The following is a 25481-nucleotide window of genomic DNA, read 5'->3' on the forward strand; positions in this document are numbered from 1 at the left end:
AATTTAGTCTTCCCTCTTTGGAAGATTTCTTTTTTTGGAGGGGATTCATTTCACTCTGCCCCCTATGTAATTACAAGATTTTTTTCGATATGTTGGTTATTATTAGAATATTTGCTAGCAGGATTGAAGGCACTCCTGAGTATGAGATAATAGTTTTTATATGTTACCTTATTTAACAGTATCATGAAACAGATGTCATTCTCAAATTAGTCATATCCTGATTTTAGCATTATGTGAGTCAAACAGGACATTTCTTCAGGGATCAAGTATCCTGAGATTTTAAAAGTGGAGAAGATGTTTGGTCATCTGTATTCTTTTAAATGCCTTCCTATTGGCATTTCCAGAGCCTGAAACTCAGGACTCCTCAGGCTTTAGTCAGATGACATGTACTTTATATTAGAACAGAAGTATTTTTTGAATTCCAAATAGTGATCAGTAGGCATCTCTTTGTGGTGGCTTCCCCTGAAGCAGGTGAGTTCCAGGTCTCTGGGACTGGGTACATAAATCTTAAGGTCATGTTCTCTAGTACTTTTGGTTTTGTCTATTTAATTCTATTATTTTAAGACTAATAATGCACAGAAAAGCATCCATAGAAAAACAGAGAAATTAAAATATGATTATGTCTCTCAGTGACATTATAACTATTCTCTTTTACTCTTTGCCAAAAAAAATTCATAGATTTTCAGAACATGGATTTGTTTCTCTCAATTAACATGATATATAATACCATTCTTGCTGTTATATTGTGGGGCATAGTGGTAATTTTAACACTTTCATGATATAACTTGTTATTACACATTGTGAAGGCATGTGAAAAATCTGTGTATATAGGGTGTTTTTTACTTCCCTTTGGGTTATATTTTAGGATGATATGTAAAAGAACATATATCAATTATTCCAAGGGATAAAGATAGTTTTACAGTTTTCACTCAATATTTTCAAACTGAAATAAAAAGACATTTTTCATTCTTATCCTACAATTCTTTTTTTACTATATTCTAAATGATAATGTATGTTACAAAGAATAACTTAAGTCTAAGTAGTAAAAATATCAAAATAATTGTTTTGTTTAGTCTGTGTTTCTTTAATTTCCACTGAGAATGCACATTTTCTCTACTTATGTAAATCTTTATAAAATATTAATTTATGCACAATATATTGATGAACCTTTCAGAAGACTTGGCTTGGCTGCCAAGTTAGATAGATGTATATGATTACATCATTTACCTCATCCTTTCATCAGTTTCCTCTAGGAAACATTGTGGTTTATGACATGAAAATAGTAATGGCAAGTAGTTACTGATATTGCTGATTTCCCATAATCAAGTACATTTTACATATTATTTTATTCTTGCAGCTACCATATAATGTAATTAAGGACTCACTTTTATTAATTTTTATTTATTTTTAAAAACTCACTTTTAAATCACAAACTTGAGCCCCATAGGATGTAAGATTGTGCTTTACTTCACACAAACTGCCATTGTTGGTATACATCCTAGATGTGTGTTCTGAGGTATCAGCCCATGCACTTAACCTCCTAGATTCTCCTTGCTTGAATTGTGGATGACCTGGAACCTGTTGAGATGGTCCTTCATGTAATTTGAACTGTAGAGAAGATAGGTTTTTGTGTGTCCTCTTGTTGCAACCAACAGTCCTATAGTTATTTTACATGTGTTTTAATGCACTCACAAATTTATTTAAAAATATTTATTCTGTATTTCATGTTTGTGGTGATATTTATTTTGTAAGAAAACTGAGCCTGGAAATGCATTTACCCAGGAGAGTATAAAAAATAGTTCCCTCATTTGAATCAATTTATCAATTACATGAAAGATAATCATTTAATTTAGCCTATGACTGTGAGAGTCCATTACTTATTTCATTTTATTTGTTAATGTGTAAATCTTCTATCAAGATAATACTTGGAATAAAAAATTGAGAGAACTAACATGAACATGAGAACTAAACTTCCAGAAACTGGGTTTTGGACTGATGGTACTTCATTGGTACCAAGGCAAGGTTTCTCCCCCTTGATTTTCCAGAAACAAATTATCTTCTCACATCTCAGCTACTTCATGTGCAATTCAAAAATAATACTATGGTCTGCTTCTTTTAGTTGTTGCTAAATTGGATCAGACGATGCATATTCAGAGGTTCTCAGAGTTCTTGAAATACTATTTTCTACAATTCTTTGATCATCCTTGTTATGCTTGAGTTGCTACATGTGTAACACGTACATGAGAATCAGTATCATTTCAGCTTTAATATTTAAGATCTAATTGAAAACAGTAATCACATTGGGGCCAGCCCAAAATATTGATCAGTAAGGTTTTTAACATAGAACATACAAACAAGAACCTTTGTTATTTCTGAGAAAACCACATTGAAGTGTGGATAAAAATGAAACAATGAATCTAAAAGGATTTTGGATTCTATGTAATCATGGGTTTTATACAAACAGAAAAAAAGAGAATGTGATTTTTATCCTTTTTTAAAGATTTTCTTCATTTATTCATGAAAGACACAGAGAGGTAGAGATACAGGCAGAGGGAGAAGCAGACTCCATGCAGGGAGCCTGATGTGGGACTCAATCCCTGAACCCTGGGGTCATGCCCTGAGCTAAAGGCAGACAAGCAACCACTGAGCGACCCAGGCATCCCTGTTTTTGTTTTTGTTTGTTTGTTTTTTTAATTTAGTTTCAAAGATAGAATTCAGTGATTCATTGGTTGCATACCATACTCAGTGCTCATTACATCAATTATGCTCCTTAATGCCTATCCCCTAGTTACCACATGTCCCCACTCACATACCCTCCTGTTTTTAATGTGTAGAAAACAACACATATGATTAGATACACTCTTGACTTATAAATATATCTTGTATTTTAGACCTGTGAAATTAAACACAATGTAATTAAATCATTGGCAGAAAATACCAAATAATAAGTTTTTATCTTTGTGCTTACCTTTTTTAAATGGAAGAACGTATTCTATATATCATAAATTCCATGACACAATTTGTATTTATTTTAAAATATTTAATTAATTAATTTATTTGAGAGAGATCAAGCACACATGATTGGGCTTGATCTCAGGACCCTGGGATCATGACCTGAGCCAAAGACAGACACTTAACCAACTGAGCCATCCAGGTGCCCCATAGTACAATTTTTAAAAGTATATGTTATATTAAAACATCAGTAACTGTTTTAAAATTAATAATCAAAAGAACCTGTTGCCTTAGAATGATTAAAACTATTATAGTCATGTGATTTTGTTCCATGTTTTAAAAAAATCATAAATCGTGATTTGAATGAAATGTTCAATCCAGAATTATCATAAATAATATGTCACTTAAAGTATTCCTAGATTTTGAAGTAATATATAATTAAATTACATGATAGTTTTTATTTTTTTATTTTTATTTTTAGATTTTATTTATTAAAGATTTTATTTATTTATTCATGAGAGATATAGAGAGAGAGAGGCAGAGACACAGGGAGAGGGAGAAGCAGGCTCCATGTAGGGAGCCCGACGTGGGACTCCATCCCGGGTCTCCAGGATCAGGCACTGAGCCAATGGTGGCGCTAAACCACTGAGCCATCCAGGCTGCCCTTACATGATAGTTTTTAAATAATTTTTCATTTTACTTGAAAATGTTTAGGTGGAAAAAAAAAAGAAAATGTTTAGGTGGGTAATACCTATTTATGACTAATAGATATAGTACTAAGAAAATTATTAAGGCTAATCTTTGCAGAGATATTGTACCCTGTCATATGCTATGCATTTATGTGTATTATCTATTAATTCTAAAAAAAATCTACTAATATTTCTAATCTCTTAATTCTAAAATCTACTATATTTCATTTGCAGATAATAAAGCTTAATTTAAACTATCTAATTTAAATTTAAACTATCTAATTTTATCCATCTATGAATCAGTAGAATAGGGATTTAAGCTCAAGAAGTCTAGTCCTTACATCTGTACTTCTATACTCAGAATATTAAAGTGAACCATTGTATTGAGTGAAGGATCAGGGATAAGGAACTGCAGTGCTACCAGTTCTCTAATTTCTATAATATGCATTATTAAATAAGTCACATGACTTTCTGAACTTTAATTTCCTGCTGGATAAATGTTTGTTGTAAAGATGTTTAACATGACTTTTCATTTGAAAATATTGGATAGAATGAATACAATGTCTGATGTTATCACAATGATTATTTTAAAATGCTGTTAGTTTAAAATGGTTTCTTCTTCAATAATAAATGCACATCAGATTTTCAAAATCATAATGAGGGGGGATCCCTGGGTGGCGCAGCGGTTTGGCGCCTGCCTTTGGCCCAGGGCGTGGTCCTGTATATCCGGGATCGAATCCCACGTCGGGCTCCCGGTGCATGGAGCCTGCTTCTCCCTCTGCCTGTGTCTCTGCCTTTCTCTCTCTCTCTCACTGTGTGCCTATCATAAATAAATAAAAGTTAAAAAAAATCATAATGAAAGTAACTTATCCTCTGGAAAAAAATGTATTTAAATGTGATTTCAAGCATGGGCATTAGCTGATAGTTTTCAATACAAGCATAGAGCACAAACTGAATCACAACAGAAACAAATGAAGCCAGTGCTAGAAAATTGTGTAACAAAACATGAATTACCTGAATCTAGGAACAAGGAGACTGACTTAAGAGTGGTGGTGACATGTCCAAATATTACTATTCTCTTCCAAGTAGGTTAGGAGAAGGCTTTAGTGTTTTATCTCCCTATACTTGTTATTTAAGTAATCTGTAATTTCTGCCTCAATCTCCTGACACTGCAGTGGTTAAATTGAAGCACATTTATATCACTTTCATGTGATTCAGTAAGTCCATAAAGGCACAGATCTGTCTATGCACAGCACAAAATAAAAGACGTGAACTCTACAGGATGCATATTGTTGGATTAATATACTTGATGACCATACATGAAAGATTGCTTAAAAATAATACCAATCTTACCACAGTCATAGATTCAAATAATTTACATATCAAAATGAGTAGTTCTATCCAAATAGTATACAGATGTCTTATCATAAGAAAGTCAATCAGTGTAATCCAGCCCATTAATATGAAATGAATAAAAGTTTATTATTCTATCATCTATCAATCTATCATATAATCATATGTTCTTTACTCATTCATCCATCAGTGGACAGTGGCTCTTTTCACAGTTTGGATATTGTGGACATTGCTGCTTTAAACATCAGGGTACATGTACCCCTTTGAATCACTACATTTATATCTTTGGGGTCAATACCTAGTACTGCAATTGCTGGTTCATAGGATAGCTCTATTCTTAACTTTTTGAGGAAACTCTAATTTTTTTTCCAGAGTGGCTGTACCAGCTTGCATTCCCACCAGCAGGGTAAGAGGATTCTCCTTTCTCTGCATCTTCATCTGACATTTGCTGTTTCCTGAATTTTTTATTGTACTCATTCTGACTACTGTAAGGTGTTATCTCATTGTGGTTTTGATTTGTATTTCTGTGATAACAAGAAATGTGGAGCATTTTTTCATGTGTCTGTTGGCCATGTGTATGTCTTCTTTGGATAAATGTCTGTTCATGTCTTCTGCCCATTTATTGAATGGATTCTTTGGGGTTTTTTGGTGTTGAGTTTAGTAAGTTCTTTGTAGATCTTGGATTCTAGCCTTTTACCTGATATGTCATTTGCAAATATCTTTTCCCATTCCATGAGTTGCCTTTCAGTTTTGTTGACTGTTTTCTTTGTTGTGCAGAAGCTTTCTATCTTGATAAAGTCCCAATAGTTTATTTTTGCTTTTGTTTCCCTTTCCTTTGGAGACATCTAGCAAGTGTTTGTGGCCAAAGTCTAAAAGGTTGCTGCCTGTGTTCTTTTTTAGGATTTTGATGGATTTCTGTCTCACATTTAGGTCTTTCATCCATTTTGAGTTTAAATTTATGTATGGGTTAAGAAAATGATCCAGTTTCATTCTTCTACATCTAGCTGTCCAATTTTCCCAACACCACTTGATGAGACTTTTTTTCCCAATTGGATATTACCTCCTGCTTTGGCAAATAGTAGTTGTGAGGGTCTATTTCTGGATTCTCATATCATACTGTCTTGATGATTATAGCTTTAGAATACAGCTTGATGTCTGGCATTGTGATGCCACTAACATTGGTTTTCTTGTTCAACATTCTTTTAGCTATTCAGTGTCTTTTCTGGTTCCATACAAATTTTCAGATTATTTGTTTCAACTCTGTGTAAGTGTCACAATTATTTTAATTGTAATTGCATTGAATATGTTTGCTTTGGGTAATATAGACATTTTAACAATATCTACTCCTCCAATCTACCAGTATGGAATGTTTTTCTATTTCTTTATGTCTTCCTCAATTTCTTTAATATCTACTCCTCCAATCTATCAGTATGGAATGTTTTTCTATTTCTTTATGTCTTCCTCAATTTCTTTAATAAATATTGTGTATTTTTTAGAGTACAGGTCCTTTACCTCTTTGGTTTGGCTTATTCCTAGAGTACTATGTTTTTTGGTGCCATTGTAAATGGGATCAATTCTTTAATTTCTCTTTCTTCTGTTTCATTGTTAGTGTATAGAAATGTAACTGATTTCCATGCATTGATTTTATATCCTGCCATTTTGCTGCATTCCTGTATAAATTCTATCAATCTTGGGCTGGAATCTTTTGGGTTTTAGACATAAAGTATTATGTCATCTGTAAAGAGTGACAGTTTTATTTCTTCTTTGCCAATTTGAATGTTGTTTATTTCTTTTTGTTGACTGGTTGCTGAGGGTAGGACTTCTAGTACTATGTTGAACAATGGTGGTGATAGTGGTTATCACTGTCATGTTCCTGACCTTAAGTTAAGATTTCAGTTTTTCCCCATTGATAATGATAGTTGCTGTGGGCTTTTTATACATAGCTTTTATGATAATGAGGTATGTTTCCTCTATCCCTACACTGTTGACAGTTTTAATCAAGAAAGTATGCTGTAGTTTGTCAATTACTGTTTCTGCATCCATCCTATGGTTCTTCTTCAATTACTGTTTCTGCATCCATCCTATGGTTCTTGCCCTTTTTTTATAAATGTGATGTTGAACATTCTCTGAACATAAGATATTCACAATGAATTTACAGAAGTAATCCAAAAGTTTAAGTTAATTTAACTTAATTTCTTCCATTACTCAAGAAACTCTTTTAACTTAAACTTTTGGATTACTTAAACTTAATTTCTTCCATTACGCAAGAAACCCTTTTAACTTTAACTTTTGGATTACTTAAACTTAACTTCTTCCATTACGCAAGAATCTCTTTTAACTTAAACTTTTGGATTACTTCTGTAAATTCACTGTGAATATCTTATGTTCAGAGAAATCATGACCAACACTAAGGAAATACAAACAATTATAAGAACATATTATAAGACAATAAGGAAATACAAACAATTGTAAGAACATATTATGAGCAACTATATGCTAACAAATTAGGCAATCTGGAAGAAAAAATGCTTTCCTATAAACATACAAACTACTCAGCCATTAGAAACGACAAATACCCACCATTTGCTTCAACGTGGATGGAACTGGAGGGTATTATGCTGAGTGAAATAAGTCAATCGGAGAAGGACAAACATTTCATGGTCTCATTCATTTGGGGATGTGGAAAATAGTGAAAAGGAATAAAGGGGAAAGGAGAAAAAATAAGTGGGAAATATCAGAAAGGGAGACAGAACATGAAAGACTCCTAACTCTGGGAAACAAACTAGGGGTGGTAGAAAGGGAGGTGGGCGGGGTGTGGGGGTGATTGGGTGATGGGCACTGAGGGGGGCCCTTGATGGGATGAGCACTGGGTATTATTCTATATGTTGGCAAATTGAACACCAATAAAAAATAAACTAAAAAAAGACCACAATGAGATACCACCTCACACCAGTGAGAATGGTGAAAATTAACAATACAAAAAAAATAAGTTTCTTCTCAGCATCATTAATAAACTTGAAATTTAAAAGAAAATTAATTTTCTTAAAATTAATTAAATTAAATTAATCCCTTTTTTGTGATTGGCTATAATTATCACACCTAAAAATAACTAAGACTGTCACATGGAAAAACTGGAAACAAAAATCAACAGTTTTTGAGAATGAAATAGACATTCTCTTATCTAAGAGATGAAAAATACTACATTTAGATTATTTACTACAGAAATTCCTGCCATTTGCATGAGGCCATAAATACATATGTATATACATATGTGTATATATATATGCCATATATATATATAATTGAAATAAATCATGAGACTGATAACTCTTATTTTCTTATTTATAACTATTTTGATGCAGAGAAATTCTATATTATTTAATTATATAATTGATATTTCTCATATATGTTAGATACTTAAAACAATGCTAATATTTACAAAAGATATTGATCATTTAAAAATTTTGCACTGCTAACCAATTAATTTACATGGAACTAAATAAAGATTTGTTATCCTATAGATTATGAATAAATCCCAAAACCAAACATCTTGATAATCATTAATCTATTGATTGCTGTCTTTGAAAGAGTTAATTTGTAAGGAAGAGACAAATGTCACAAAAATAAAAAAAAGAAGAGAAAGTAATTTGCATATGCATCTAATTCTACTACCATAGACACTTACTGATAATAAAAATAAGTTTGCAGTTTTAGAAAGATGATAATTGAACCCTGAAAATCAAGGAGATGCTTCCTATTTTATTCACAGCTAATGCTGTACTTCTGAGTAATTTGGGGCATAAATTTATTTGAGCATGTTTTACTTAACCAGTTATATAATTAACTAACTAAACAGTTAATTAAAATGTAATAAACTTGCCAATTAATAATTTAATCAATTAATAAATTAATCTATCTCCTATCTTTAAGGATGTGTGGCTACTAGTAACAAAGTGTTTAAGTCTACAAGTTAAAATATTTTTCTTATACTCCTTAGGGTTATATTCATTTATGAAATTGAATTTTTAGGGCAGCCTGGGTGGCTCAGCAGTTTAGCGCTGCCTTCAGCCTGGGGCCTGATCCTGGAGACCTGGGATCGAGTCCCACAACAGGGTCCCTGCATGGAGCCTGCTTTTCCCTCTGCCTGTGTCTCTGCCTCTGTGTGTGTGTGTCTCATGAATAAATAAATAAATTCTTAAAAAAAAGAAACAATTTTTATAATGAACACATTTAGTTAAATTCAGCATTTTGCAGGTACATATCATTTATAAAATTAACTGTTGTGAGATTTCTAAACTGAGACAAATTCTCTATAATCATGAGTACACACCATGATAACATGGCCAATATGGTGTTAGGTACTCTGGAGCAGTATCTGTGGTAGCTGGGGCCTGGTGTATTGAACCATGTGCTGCACACACATGTAAAATAGAGAAACACAGCCTTTTTTGTTTCCCTCACCTGCAAACTGAGTTATGGTAGTTTTACGTATAATGTTGGGCATTTTTTTAAATTAAACCAATTCTTCATGGCATTGAAGGAAATCTTGAGAAACTAATTTAAGCATATGAGAAACATAAAAAAGTTATAGTTAGGAGCTATATCACATCAATATCAATTAAATGCATGATTATGAGGTTCTGAAGACAGAAGTACATACACTTTAGAAAACTGGGATTATATAATATTTCCTAACACCATGACTAAATTATGCATGGCATACTAACAAGATACATAGAAATAAAAGAAATGTGTATGGCAATACACACTTGTTATATGACTTTCTGTGGATTAAAAAATACTGTGTAATAACAACAGGGGTGTGTGATAGGATGCTAAAGCAAACGTCTTGTTGGGAAATGAAAGATTAAAGACATAATTACTCTCCCAAGTCTCATTTTGTTTTCTCTCATTTGATCACCTCTTCTTAAGTAAATAACTAACCTTCTTTCAAGCAGCTCTCATTTCCTTATCGTTCTTTTTCTTTCAGGCGTGACAGGAACAATGGAAAATGCAAATGACACTACTGAGATAAACTTTATTCTTCTAGGGCTCTTTAAACACACTCCAATCCATTTGTTCCTCTTTTCCATGGTGCTCATGTTCTTCCTCACCTCTCTGATGGGCAATGCCCTCATGATCATGCTCATCTATGAGGACCCCCGGCTGCACACGCCCATGTTCTTCTTGCTCAGCCAGCTTTCTGTCATGGACATGATGCTGGTCTCCACCATAGTCCCCAAAATGGCAGCCAACTACCTGATGGGCACCGGGTCCATCTCTCCTGCTGGCTGTGGAGCCCAGATCTTCCTGTTTCTCACACTGGGAGGGGGTGAGTGCTTTCTCTTAGCAGCCATGGCCTATGATCGCTATGTGGCCATATGTCATCCCCTGCGCTACCACATCCTCATGAATCAGAAGCTCTGCTTGCACATGACCGCAGGTTCCTGGATTCTGGGAGGAGTAGATGGACTGATGCAGGCTGGTGTCACTCTGAGCTTCGCTTACTGCCATTCTCGGGAAATAAACCACTTCTTTTGTGAGGCACCCACACTTGTGCGCCTTGCCTGTGCTGACACTATGTTTTTTGAGTTGTTCATGTATGTATGCTGTGTTCTGATGCTCTTGATCCCACTGTCTCTTATTCTGGCCTCCTACAGTCTCATCCTTGCTGCTGTACTCCGCATGCAGTCCACAGCAGCCCAAAAGAAAGCCTTTGCCACTTGCTCCTCTCACCTGGCTGTTGTGGGGCTTTTCTATGGTGCCATAATATTCATCTACATGCGGCCCAAATCCTACCATTCAGTGGCCTATGACAAGGTGATCTCTGCTTTTTATACCATCTTCACACCTGTGTTGAATCCCCTTATATACAGTGTGAGGAATAAAGAAGTCAAGGGGGCTTTGAGAAAGTGGCTGGAGAAACATTTTCTGGGACAACTACAGTGAGAATAATTTGATAAACTGGCAGAAGCCAAACTGGATCCAGATTATAAAATTTGTGTTCTATCAATATATTTTGCTCTCACTTGGTCAGTTCACACTTTTTTAAAGATTTTATTTATTTATTCATTCATGAAAGACACAGAGAGAGAGAGAGAGAGAGGCAGAGACACAGGCAGAGAGAGAAGCAGGCTTCATACCGGGAACCTGATGTGGGACTCGATTCCAGGTCTCCAGGATCACACCCTGGGACAAAAGCGGGCACTAAACTGCTGAGCCACCCAGGGACCCCCAGTTCACACTGTTTTATAAAACAACTATTTCTTTTATATTTGGTAAATTAAAATTTACATTTGTCATGCTTGCATACATCATTATAATATTTGTTCTGGACTTTGGACCTCAGCAGTAAGAGTGAATGATTGAGGCACTGTAAGCAAAAGATATGCTAGACATTGATAAAAGCAATTTTCAACTTTTAATGTCTATGGGCCCTCCTCATGGGCTTGCAAAGAAGTGAAACTTTGGGCAGACTGGCTGGCTCAGCAGTTTAGTGCGGCCTTCAGCCCAGGGCCTGATCCTGGAGACCCGGGATGGAGTCCCACATCAGGCTCCCTGCATAGAGCCTGCTTCTTCCTCTGCCTGTGTCTCTGCCTCTCTCTCTCTCTCTCTCTCTCTCTCTCTCTCTCTCTCTCCCTCTCTCTGTCTCTCGTGAATAAATAAATAAAATCTTTAAAAAAATTAAAAAAATAGAAGTGAAACTTTAACCATTACCAGAGTCAGCAAAACCACACAACAGGGATTCAATTTCTGCCCTGGGCACAGATTGTACATCCAATTCACTTATAAATAACCTAAAAGGGACCAGTTCAAGTATAAAACCAAAAACAGGACCTCCCTGAGACTGAAGCCACACAGTTCTGCTGATTAACTAAATCCTAAGGTTACAGTCCTAAAATAAGATAAGGTATATAACTTTCTGAAATGTCTTTCATCTAATGATTTCTAACATTTAATGTTTTATGTCCTTAGTGAAGACTGTGTATCCCAGGCAACTCTGATAACTTGAGCTGGGAAAAATAAAAGCAAAACCAAAAACAGAACAAACAACAAACAAAAAGTTCTTTCTTTAAGAGGTTCTAAAAGATTTGTTCATTTTGTGCCAACAACATCAACAATGTGTGTGTGTATAACTTTCAGGATGAATTATTTAAAGAGTGATTAATTAATCTGTAAAAAAGCAATGCATATACTAGGTTCATATAATTTTATAAAATAAATTTCAAAGAAACAGTTAAATGAATATGGAACAAAACACATAAAGATCTTATAGAAAATATTATCAAATTTTTTTCTAGAAGATCATTTTCTGTGGGTATATGTGAGTTAAAAAATCATTATATACAAGGTAAGTAGGTTGAACTGTGTACATTTAAATGCTATTTATATGTAGTAATCACTGGTTGGCTCAGTCAGTAGAACATTCAACTCTTGATCTCAAGGTCATGAGTTCAAGACCCATGTGGGGCATAGATCTTAAAAAAATTACAGTAATCATGAATAATTGAAAGGAACATCTCTATCTGAAAAAAAATAATTAAAATAATTCACACATGGTAGAATTAAACACATAAATCAACATAGACAATAGCTTTATTCATCAGAGTAAGAACAAAAATCCCCTTTTTTCCACATATTAAATATATATTTTCTATATATATTTATATATAACATATAAAAATAAAAAATATATATTTATAAATATAAATATATAAATATAAATATATAAATAAAAATAAAAGTAAATATCTTTGATCACAAGGAAAATCTTAGGGCTAAAGGTCTCACCTTCTTTTAGGGTTAACTAAGGAAATACATCTAATGGTCTGGGAGAAGATTTATACTCTTTCTGCAACTTTTGAGTTGTAAGTTTTAGGGTACTAAATTTTACAAAGCAAAACAACACAAAAAAACAAAACAACAACCAAAAAATAAGGACCTATAGCCTACAACTTTTGGTTTTAAGGAAATACCACTTTAAAAATGAAGAAAATCAAATTAAAATAATCTCTTGTCAAAATTCCAAAACTCTGAATTTTAACATCTGAATGAACTACTGAGTCTAATTTATATAACTATCTCACATCATCTCAAAGAAAAGAACAAATCTACATATACCCAAGGATTAGGAAAAAATGCTGTTCAGTAGCTTGGATAACTATGAGATTTTGTTCCCAATAAAATTGCAGGTCTTGGAAGCTGAAATGTAAGAATGAAAATTTGCATTCAATCATCATTCTTTCAATTAAATTTAATGAATTAAATTACTGAAGAATAAATGCCAAATATGATATCACATATGTCTCAAACATAATTCATTCTAAATTGATACAATGTAAAAATAGGCATTATGTAGAATTATATGCTTTAGGCTTCAGTTATTTGAAAATTATTTATGGGAGTGTATTTGAGTAATCCAAATATTAGAATATGAGTTCATCAAACAATTTATGCTGATAAATGGTTAGAGATGTATATATAATTTATATTTATACATATTAGTATTTGGTATTAGTATGTGTAATTTTACATATGTATATATTTAAATAATATGTATGTATATAAGTTATCTTGGAGATGAGTCTACAGATTCACTTGAGTTGTCCCAACTAACACAAAAATGAAGTGTCTATCAAACTTTGCCTAAACAAGTTTTATGAGCAAAATAAATTAGTATTATTATTTTAAACCACTAACGTTTGCATTAGCTTGCTATACCACAATATTAACTACAATATATTTCAATTCCTGGAAGAAACTAATACTAAAATCATGCCTTGTTTTCATAGGATCAGGTGGTAGTCAGAATACAAAAATAAATCAAAAGCAAAACAAAATAAATCTCAAAGAAAATGTTAGCAGAAAATTAAGGGCCTTGAGAAGACAGTTGCTGAAACTAATATAATGCTAAATGTGCATTATACTTAAACTAAAAAATGAATAAAAACATCTCTCATCATTAGGGAGATGCAAATGAAAATTACAATGAGATATTACCTCACATCTATCATAATGACTAAAGTAAAAAACACAAGAAGTAACAATTTTTGGCAAGACTATGGAGGAAAAGAATCCCTCCTGCAGTATTGGTGAGATGCAAACTAGTGCAGTCACTCTGGGAAACAACATGGAGGTTCATCAGAAATTTTAAAATAGAACTACTCTATGATCAATTGCACTACTAGGCATTTACCCAAATTTTATAAAAATACTAATGCAAAAGGATACATGCACCGGTGTATTTACAGCATCATTATGTATAATTTTCAAGATATGGAAGCAGCCCCAAATGCCCATCAATTGATGAATGGATAAATAAATGGCATAGATGATAGATGATAGATAGATAGATAGATAGATCTTAATATATATTAAGATATATATGATATATAATATATAATATATCTATATATAGATCTATATATAGATCTTAATATATATGATATATATATTACATCACATATTATATTATATATAATATGATTATTATTAATTAATATATAATTATATATGGTATTATAATTATATATTTATTTAATGTTGTATTATATATTATATATAATATATATCATAATATATATTAAGATCTATAGATAGATAGATAGATATAAAAGAATGGCAAAGGATACAAACGTAGTTATTTGAGAGGGCACACATATCCCAGTGTTTACAGCAGCGATATCCACAATAGTCAAAATATGGAAAGAGGCAGATGTACAAGGACAGATGAATGGATAAAGAATAGTCATTACTCAGCCATCAAAAGGAATGAAATCTTTCCATTTGCAATGATGTGGATAAAACTAGAAGGCATTATGCTAAGCAAAATAAATCTAAAATGTTAAGCAAAAAAGAAAAAATATATATATATACATAAATTCTTTTTAAAAAGATTTTACTTATTTATTCATGAGAGAAAGAGAGAGAGTGTGAAAGAGAGTCAGAGACATAGGCAGAGGGAAAAGCAGGCTCATGCAGGGAGCCTGATGTGGGATTTGATCCCAGGACTCCAGGATCATACCATGCACCAAAGGCAAGTGCTAAACTGCTGAGCCACCCAGGCATCCCAAAAATAGACACTTAACTCTGGGAAACAAACTGAGGGTTGCTCGAGGGGAGTTGGGTGGGAGGATATGGTATACTGGGTGATGGACATTAAGGAAGGCACTTAATGGAATGAACACTAGGTGTTATATGCAACTGATTAATCACTAAACTCTATCCCTGAAACTAATAATACACTATATGTTAATTTATTTAAAATAATTTTTAAAAGAATGAAATATTGCTATTTGTAACAAATAGATGGAGCTAAAGAGTATAATACTAACCCAATTAGGTTCGAGAAAGATAAATATCATACAATTGCACTTATATATGGAATTTAAGAAACAACAAAAATATGCACAAAGGGAAAAAATAAAAGAAAGTGAGAGCAAAAGAGAGAGAAAGAAACAGACTTAATTATAGAAAACAAACTGATGGCTACCAGAGGGAGATTAGGGAGGCAGGAAAAAAGAGAAAAATTATGCCACTTACATAAGCTTCTCGTCCATAGGGTGTTGTGTCCACACAGGACAACTTCAACATGGCAGGGACTTCACAGAAAAAGTGATCAATGGCTCTCGAACCACAGAAGGGAAAGTACAGGGCATAAGCTGTGTGGGCTATGGAGTTGATGGTCCCAACAAGCCAGGACCCTGCAGCCATGAGATTGCGGACATAGTCATTCATAAGTATGGGATAGAAGTATGGGATAGTGCAGTGCATGACAGATGGCTACATAGCGATCATAAGACATTGCCGCCAGGAGGAGGCACTCACCATCCAGGAGGAGGGATAGAAATATCTGGAAGCCACAACCTGCAAATGAAATAGTTCTGCCTGAGAGAAAGTTGGTGATCATTTTGGGAACAATGTTGGAAATATGCAAGATGTCCATGAAAGAGAGGTGGCTGAGCAGGAAATACATTGGAGTATGGAGTCTCGAGTCCCTGAGGATAAGGAGGATCATGATTGTGTTTTCTGTTAAAGACACCATAAAAATGATGAATATAAAGGGGAAGAAAATTTGGCTTGTATGGGAAGAAGCAAAGAGTCCTAAGAGAATGAAGTCACTGGTAAAAATGTGATTCTCATGTCCCATCATGAACTCCATTTTTTTCCCTAAAATGAAAAAAAAAAAAGCAATAATATAACTCTCAAACACATTTACATTGAGAAATGTATTAAAATGGGAGGGATGCATATTTTACAATTATACTCAATAAGATTTCAACCAGCTTAAGAAGTGTTCTTGTTTTATAATGTGGCCATTTATTTGTTTGAATCAAATGATGACATTCGTTCTATTGAATAAGCTGTTAACGCCCTGTAGTCTCACAGTCTTAATTCCATAATCTTGAATCAAGTTCAGTCTTTTGTCAAATGTCATTTTTTAAGTGATACCTACGCCAGCATTGTCTACTGAAAATTTTAATATCCCCCCACACCTCAGCTTGCCTATTTCTCCTCTTACTATGCTGCCCTTTGATTTATTTTGCAAATTTTTCACCTTTTACATATTAAATAAAATTATGAGCTTTACTTATTGTTTATTGCCATTCTAACTGACCAATGGAAATCCTTTCTAACAGAAACTTTATTTTCAACTCTGTACATTCTGAATGGTTAAAACAATGCCTGGAACATAGTATTTCCTCAAAAATATATATTAAATACATGAATGAGTGAATAGAATATGGAACTCAATTTTCTGTCTCACTTGTTATTTGGATAAAGCTTAAAGAATGTGAAATGGATTATTTCTAAATCATTATAAAATAAAACTGATATGCTATAAAAACTAGTTTAATCTGTATTTGTAATTTGAAATATAAGTATTTAAATGTAAAAAATATTCAGTTAAGAATATACTTTAACTTGGCCAATTTTATTAACTTCTAGAAATTGAGTTATAGTTCTTTAATTTTTTTTTCCTAATCACAAATAAATTTTATTTTATTTTATTTTTTATAGTAAATTTATTTTTTATTGGTGTTCAATTTACCAACGTACAGAATAACACCCAGTGCTCATCCCGTCAAGGGCCCCCCTCAGTGCCTGTCACCAATTCACCCCCAACTGCCGCCCTCCTCCCCTTCCACCACCCCTAGTTCGTTTCTCAAAGTTAGGAGTCTTTATGTTTTGTCTCCTTTCTGATATTTCCCACACACTTATTCTCCCTTCCCTTATATTCCCTTTCACTATTATTTATATTCCCCAAATGAATGAGGACATATAATGTTTGTCCTTCTAAAATTGACTTACTTCATTCAGCATAATACCTTCCAGTTCCATACACGTTGAAGCACATGGTGGGTAGTTGTCATTTCTAATGGCTGAGTAATATTCCATTGTATACATAAACCACATCTTCTTTATCCATACATCTTTCGATGGACACTGAGGCTCCCTCCATAATTTGGTTATTGTGGACGTTGCTGCTATAAACATTGGGGTGCAGGCGTCCCGGCGTTTCATTGCATCTGTATCTTTGGGGTAAATCCCCAAGAGTGCAATTGCTGGGTCATAGGTAAGGTCTATTTTAAACTCTTTGAGGAACCTCCACACAGTTTTCCAGAGTGGCTGCACCAGATCACATTCCCACCAACAGTGTAAGAGGGTTCCCTTTTCTCCACATCCTCTCCAAATTTGTGATTTCCTGCCTTGTTAATTTTCCCCATTCTCACTGGTGTGAGGTGGTATCTCATTGTGGTTTTGATTTGTATTTCCCTGATGGCAAGTGATGCAGAGCATTTTCTCATATGCATGTTGGCCATGTCTATGTCTTCCTCTGTGAGATTTCTGCTCATGTCTTTTGCCCATTTCATGATTGGATTGTTTGTTTCTTTGGTGTTGAGTTTAATAAGTTCTTTATAGATCTTGGAAACTAGCCCTTTATCTGATAGGTCATTTGCAAATATCTTCTCCCATTATGAAGGTTGTCTTTTAGTTTTGTTGACTGTACCCTTTGCTGTGCAAAAGCTTCTTATCTTGATGAAGTCCCAATAGTTCATTTTTGCTTTGGTTTCTTTTGCCTTCGTGGATGTATCTTGCAAGAAGTTACTGCGGCCGAGTCAAAAGGGTGTTGCCTGTGTTCTCCTCTAGGATTTCGATGGAATCTTGTCTCACATTTAGATCTTTCATCCATTTTGAGTTTATCTTTGTGTATGGTGAAAGAGAGTGGTCTAGTTTCATTCCTCTGCATGTGGATGTCCAATTATCCCAGCACCATGTATTGAAGAGACTGTCTTTATTCCAGTGGATACTCTTTCCTCTGTCGAATATTACTTTACCATAAAGTTCAGGGTCCAGTTCTGGGTTCTCTATTCTGTTCCATTGATCTATGTGTCTGTTTTTGTGCCAGGACCACACCGACTTGATGACCACAGCTTTGTAGTACAACCTGAAATCTGGCATTGTGATGCCCCCAGATATGGTTTTCTTTATTAAAATTCCCCTGGTTATTCGGGGTCTTTTCTGATTCCACACAAATCTTTAAAAAATTTGTTCCAACTCTGAAGAAAGCCCATGGTATTTTCATAGGGATTGCATTAAACATGTAAATTACCCTGGGTAATATTGACATTTTCACAATATTAATTCTGCCAATCGATGAGCATGGACTATTTTTCCAACTCTTTGTGCCTTCCTCAATTTCTTTCAGAAGTGTTCTATAGTTTTTAGGGTATAGATCCTATACCTCTTTGGTTAGGTTTATTCCTAGGTATCTTATGTTTTTGGGTGCAATTGTAAATGGGATTGACTCCTTAATTTCTCTTTCTTCAGGCTCATTGTTAGTGTATAGAAATGCCACTGATTTCAGGGCATTGATTTTGTACCTTGCCTCACTGCCAAATTGCTGTATGAGTTCCAGCAATCTTGGGGTGGAGGCTTTTGGATTTTCTATGTAGAGTATCATGTCATCATCAAAGAGGGAGAGTTTGACTACTTCTTTGCCAGTTTGAACGTCTTTAATATCTTTTTGTCTGATTGCTGAGGCTAGGACTTCCAGTACTATGTTGAATAGCAGTGGTGAGAGTGGACATCCCTGTCTTGTTCCTGATCTAAAGGGAAAGACTCCCTATGCTTCCCCATTGAGAATGATATTTGCTGTGGGCTTTTCGTAGATGGCTTTTAAGATGTTGAGGAATGTTCCCTCCATCCCTACACTCTGAAGAGTTTTGATCAGGAATGGATGCTGTATTTTGTCAAATGCTTCCTCTGCATCTTTTGAGAGGATCCTATGGTTCTTGGTTTTTCTCTTGCTGATATGATGAATCACATTGGTTGTTTTACGAGTGTTGAACCAGCCTTGTGTCCCCGGGATAAATCCTACTTTGTCATGGTGAATAATTTTCTTAATGTACTGTTGGATCCTATTGGCTAGTATCTTGTTGAGAATTTTGGCCTCCATGTTCATCAGGGATATTGGTTTGTAATTGTCCTTTTTGGTGGGGTCTTTGTCTGGTTTTGGAATTAAGGTGATGCTGGCCTCATAGAACGAATTTGGAAGTACTCCATCTCTTTCTATCTTTCCAAAGAGCTTTAGTAGAATAGGTATGGTTTCTTCTTTAAACGTTTGATAGAATTCCCCTTTGAAGCCATCTGGCCCTGGACTCTTGTGTCTTGGGAGGCTTTTGATGACTGCTTCAATTTCCTCCGTGGTTATTGGCCTGTTCAGGTTTTCTATTTCTTCCTGTTCCAGTTTTGGTAGTTTGTGGCTTTCCAGGAATGCGTCCATTTCTTCTAGATTGCCTAATTTATTGGCGTATAGCTGTTCATAATATGTTTTTAAAATCGTTTGTATTTCCTTGGTGTTGGTAGTGATCTCTCCTTTGTCATTCATGATTTTATTAATTTGAGTCTTCTCTCTCTTCTTTTTAATAAGGCTGGCTAATGGTTTATCTATCTTATTAATTCTTTCAAAGAACCAACTCCTGGTTCTGTTGATCTGTTCCACAGTTCTTCTGGTCTCGAATTCATTGAGTTCTGCTCGAATCTTTATTAACTCTCTTCTTCTGGTGGATGTAGGATCTATTTGCTGTTTTTTCTGTAGGTCTTTTAGGTGTAAGGTTAGCTTTTGTACTTGAGTTCTTTCCAGTTTTTGAATGGATGCTTGTATTGTGATGTATTTCCCCTTAGGACTGCTTTTGCTGCATCCCAAAGATTTTGAACGGTTGTATCTTCAATCTCATTAGTTTCCATGAATCTTTTTAATTCTTCCTTAATTTCCTGGTTGATCCTTTCATCTTTTAGCAGGATGGTCCTTAACCTCCACGTGTTTGAGGTCCTTCCATACTTCTTGTTGTGATTTAGTTCTAATTTTAAGGCATTGTGGTCTGAGAATATGCAGGGGACGATCCCAATCTCTTGTTACTGGTTCAGACCCGATTTGTGACCCAGTATGTGGTCTATTCTGGAGAAAGTTCCATGTGCACTTGAGAAGAATGTGTATTAAGTTGAGTTTGGATGTAAAGTTATGTAGATATCTGTGAAATCCATCTGGTCCAGTGTATCATTTAAAGCTCTCGTTTCTTTGGAGATGTTGTGCTAAGAAGACCTATTGAATATTGAAAGAGCTACATTTGGGATCCCTGGGTGGCACAGCGGTTTGGCGCCTGCCTTTGGCCCGGGGCGCAATCCTGGAGACTCGGGATCAAATCCCACATCGGGCTCCCGGTGCATGGAGCCTGCTTCTCCCTCTGCCTGTGTCTCTGCCTCTCTCTCTCTCTGTAACTATCATAAATAAATAAAAATTTTAAAAAAAAAGAAAGAGCTACATTGAAGTCACCAAGTATAAGTGTATTATTATCTAAGTATTTCTTCGCTTTGGTTATTAATTGATTTATATATTTGGCATCTCCCACATTTGGGGCATATATATTGAGGATTGTTAAGTCCTCTTGTTAGATAGATCCTTTAAGTATGATGTAGTGTCCCTCTTGATCTCTCACTACAGTCTTTGGTATAAATTTTATTTTATCTGATATAAGGATGGCTATACCTGCTTTTGTTTGAGGACCACTTGAATGGTAAATGGTTCTCCAACCTTTTATTTTCAGGCTGTAGGTGTCCTTCTGTCTAAAATGAGTCTCTTGTAGACAGCAAATAGATGGGTCCTGCTTTTTTATCCAGTCTGAAACCCTGCGCCATTTGATGGGGTCATTAAGCCCGTTCACGTTCAGAGTTACTATGAAAGATACGAGTTTAAGTCATCATGATATCTATTCAGTCCTTGTTTTTGTGGATTGTTCCACTGGACTTCTTCTTAAAGGGGAATTTTAAGAGTCCCCCTTATAATTTCTTGCAGAGCTGGTTTGGAGGTCACAAATTCTTTCAGTTCCTGCCTTTCTTGGAAGCTCTTTATCTCTCCTTCCATTTTGAATGAGAGCCTTGCTGGATAAAGTATTCTTGGTTGCATGTTCTTCTCATTTAGGACCCTGAATATATCCTGCCAGCCCTTTCTGGCCTGCCAGGTCTCTGTGGAGAGGTCTGCTGTTAACCTAATACTCCTCCCCATAAAAGTCAGAGATTTCTTGTCTCTTGCTGCTTTAAGGATCTTCTCTTTATCTTTGGCATTTGCAAGCTTAATGTCGAGGTGTTGAACAGTTTTTATTGATTTTACGGGGATCTCTCTATTTTCTGGATCTGAATGCCTGTTTCACTTCCCAGATTAGGAAAGTTTTCAGCTATGATTTGTTCAAATTCATATTCTGGATCTCTGTCCCTTTTCGTGCCCTCGGGAAACCCAATTAAACATATGTTTTTCTTCCTTAGTCTGTCGTTTATTTCCCTTAATTTGTCTTCATGGTCTTTTAATTGTCTGTCTCTTTTTTCCTCAGTTTCCCTCTTTGCCATCAACTTGTCTTCTATGTCACTCACTCGTTCTTCCACCTCATTAACCCTTGTTGTTAGGACTTCTAGTTTGGATTGGATATCATTCCATTGATTTTTAATTTCTGCCTGATTGGATCCAAATTCAGCAGTCGTGAAGTCTCTTGAGTCCTTTATGCTTTTTTCTAGAGCCACCACTAGCTGTATAATAGTGCATCTGAATTGGCTTTCTGACATTGAATTGTAATCCAGATTTTGTAACTCTGTGTGAGAGAGGACTGTTTCTGATTCTTTCTTTTGAGGCGAGGTTTTCCTTCTAGTCATTTTGCTCAGTGCAGAATGGCCAAAAACAAGTTTTATTGGGAAAAGGAGAAAAAGAGAGAGAAAGAATGAAAGAAAAGAGAAAAAGAAAAAAGAAAAAAGGAAGAAAAAAAGAAAAAAGAGAAGAAAAAGAGAAAAAGAAAGAAAGGGAAAAAAGGGGGGAAGCAAACAGAAATCAAAAAGAAAAAAAAATACACGGGGGAGTATCTTCTGATTCTGTATACTTTAAGTCCCTTCACTTCCCCTGGAACTTGTCCGTCTAGTAGGTCTTCTGGGGGAGGGGCCTGTTGTGCTGATTTTCAGGTGTTAGCGCTTGGGGGGCTGCTCAGCTCCCTGCTCATCTCCTTTCACTGAGCCCTCCTGTGCAGGGCTCAGTGAAAGATGTTTAAACTCTTTATCCATTGAGGCCACTGTGAGGCTCAGTAGGGGTTGTTTACCACGTGAGGCCCCAGGAGGAACAACCACAGTGGCCACGGCCAGCTCTGGAGCCCTGGAGTCAGCTCCCGCAGGAACTAGGGAGCTCTCTGCCTACAGGGCCTGGAGGCTTCGGGGCGGGCCGCTGATCTGCTCTGCTCGGGGCAGGAGCGTCCTTGCTGTCCTGGGCCCTCCCGGCCTCTGCCTGTCCCGGGGGGAGGCCGGATCCCGTGCTGTGTCCTGGCGCCCTGTGCTCCTGGGACTGCGCTGTTGGATTCGCGCTCCCGCCCCGCAGCCCCCTCCGCGGAGCCGCCCCCGAGCCCCCCGAGCTGCTCCCACCCCGCGGCCCCCTCCTCGGAGCCTCCCCCGAGCCCCCCGAGCTGCTCCCGCCCCGCAGCCCCCTCCGCGGAGCCGCCCCCGAGCCCCCCGAGCTGCTCCGGGTCCCGCCGTGCGCGCTGCAGCCCTTAGGGAGCTCGGCGCACTCTCCCGGGGCGCAGGTGTCTGTTAGTGTCCCCGGGAGCCCGAGGGCATCCCCGCCCTCCTGGGTCCTGCTCCAACTCGCTGCGAGCCCCTTTCCCCCCGGGAAGGTTGGTGCAGCTCCTGCTCCTCCGGGACGGGGCTCTCCTGTCCTGGGGACACTCGCCCCGGCCTCAGCCCGGCTCCTCGCGGGGCCCCTCCCCCTTGGAGGCCTTTTGTGTCTTTATTTCTTTTTCCCCGTCTTCCTACCTTGATAGAAGCGCGAACTCTTCTCACTGTAGCATTTCAGCTGGTCTCTCTTTAAATCTCAGGCCGAATTCGTAGATTTTTCAGGATGATTTGAAGGTGATCTAGGTAATTTGGTGGGGACAGGTGATTTGGGGACCCTACTCTTCTGCCATCTTGCCCCTCCCCCGTCTAATTTTTTCTTAGGGAATCATACTGTTTCCTAAATAATGATATTGTCTACTATATGGATAGTGGCTACTTAACTGTTCCCTTTACTATTTTATGCACAAATTCAATATGTATGATCTATCCCCTTAAAAAATCGATATACACATCTACATACTTACACACATACACACAGTTGTAAAATTCAGCAAAACACTGATGCATATCTTGAAAAATAAATAATACATGAAACAAGATACTTGCCATCTTTAAGAACTATTCATATGTTTAGGGTGCCTGCCTGGATCAGTTACTAGGACATTGATCTTGATCTCAGGATTGTAATTTCAAACATCAAGTCGGGTGTAGCACTTAGTTATAAATAGAATCTTTAAAAACAACAACAACAACAACAACAACAACAAAAGGACTATTCATAGGTTTGAATGAAGTGTATTTCGGTTTTCTCTTCAGGGAAGAGAATGTACAAAGATGACTATGATAAAATTAACTTTGTATTGTTAAGTGTATGATGAGATTCTTCATTATGAAATAAACCTATACATTGTTTTACGACCCAGAAATTGCACTGCTGGGGATTTACCCCAAAGATACAGATGCAATGAAATGCCGGGACACCTGCACCCGATGTTTCTAGCAGCAATGTCCACAATAGCCAAACTGTGGAAAGAGCCTCAGTGCCCATCAACAGATGAATGGATAAAGAAGATGTGGTCTATGTATACAATGGAATATTCCTCAGCCATTAGAAATGACAAATACCCACCATTTGCCTCGATGTGGTTGGAACTGGAGGGTATTATGCTGAGTGAAGTAAGTCAATCGGAGAAGGACAAACATTATATGGTCTCATTCATTTGGGGAATATAAATAATAGTGAAAGGGAATAGAAGGAAAAGGAGAAGAAATGGGTAGGAAATATTAGAAAGGGAGACAGAACATGAAGACTCCTAACTCTGGGAAATGAACTAGGGGTGGTGGAAGTGGAGTAGAGCGGGGGTTGGGGGTGAATGGATGAAGGGCACTGAGGTGGGCACTTGACAGGTTGAGCGCTGGGTGTTATTCTGTATGTTGACAAATTGAACACCAACAAAAAAATAAATTTATTATTAAAAATATATATAAATAAAAAATATACTGGAATTTGAATATTGTTTTGCTACAATTTTCGTATGTGAAAGACTAACTTTTGAATGAAGATATTTAAATATATATGTTATTTATTTATTTATTTATTCATATTACATATATATTTAAGTATTTTTTGCTGTTTGGACTGGTTTGACATACACCTCAGTAAATTTAGTGAGGACATAGATTCAGGTTTAAGGTCAGTGATGCCTCCTATGAACTGGTGGATCATAAGTAAGTCTCTAAAATTTTCAAATACAATAAAATTTATGAGTATTATTGACTACTCAAATTCTGTATATCATTATCCAAAGTCGTTGACTTTTACCCACTGACAATAATAATTTTTTTCCTTCAGGCTATCGTTTTTCCATTAATTATTTCCTTTGTTACACTAATTTTCATTCAAAAATGCATGCTCAATTTTACAGTTGAGAAGTATGAGGGGACATCTAGTTATAAGGGCAAAATTGGTTAAGTGCCCAGCTCTTGGTTCTGGCTCAGGTTGTGATATCAAGGTCATGAGATTGAGCCCCAGTGGAGGCTTGCATTCAGTATACTGTCTTCTTAAAACTCTCTCTCATCTGCCCTTCCCAACGCCCAATCTCTGTCCCTAAAATAATCTTTGAAAAAAAAGAATTTGAGAGGCGGGGCAAGATGGGGGAAGAGTAGGGTCCACAAGTCACCTGTCCCCACCAAATTACCTAGATAACTTTCAAATCAACCTGCAATCCTACAAATTCAGCTTGAGATTTAAAGAGAGAACAGCTAGAATGCTACAGTAAGGGTTCGCGCTTCTATCAAGGTAGGAAGATGGGGGGGGGGAGGGAAATAAAGAAACAAAAGGCA

The 25481-nt window shown here is 36.0% G+C and overlaps 1 protein-coding gene and 1 pseudogene across 1 annotated transcript; one reads left to right on the forward strand and one right to left on the reverse strand.

The window, feature by feature from the left end:
- Positions 1 to 9998: 9998 nt before the first annotated feature.
- Positions 9999 to 10943, forward strand: LOC140609398 (olfactory receptor 2T33-like). The gene has a single exon (XM_072784743.1). The coding sequence runs from the start codon at positions 9999 to 10001 to the stop codon at positions 10941 to 10943; it is 945 nt and encodes a 314-aa protein (XP_072640844.1).
- A 4539-nt stretch (positions 10944 to 15482) lies between these two features.
- LOC140609399 (olfactory receptor 2AJ1-like) lies at positions 15483 to 16011 on the reverse strand (annotated as a pseudogene).
- Between the last annotated feature and the right edge of the window lie 9470 nt (positions 16012 to 25481).

The sequence above is a fragment of the Canis lupus genome, chromosome 18, assembly GCF_048164855.1.
Source record: "Canis lupus baileyi chromosome 18, mCanLup2.hap1, whole genome shotgun sequence".
Taxonomy (NCBI): Eukaryota; Metazoa; Chordata; class Mammalia; order Carnivora; family Canidae; genus Canis; species Canis lupus.

Bases quoted from the DNA above. Each gene is read 5' to 3' on its own strand.
- LOC140609398 (XM_072784743.1), top strand. From the start codon at position 9,999: ATGGAAAATGCAAATGACACTACTGAGATAAACTTTATTCTTCTAGGG.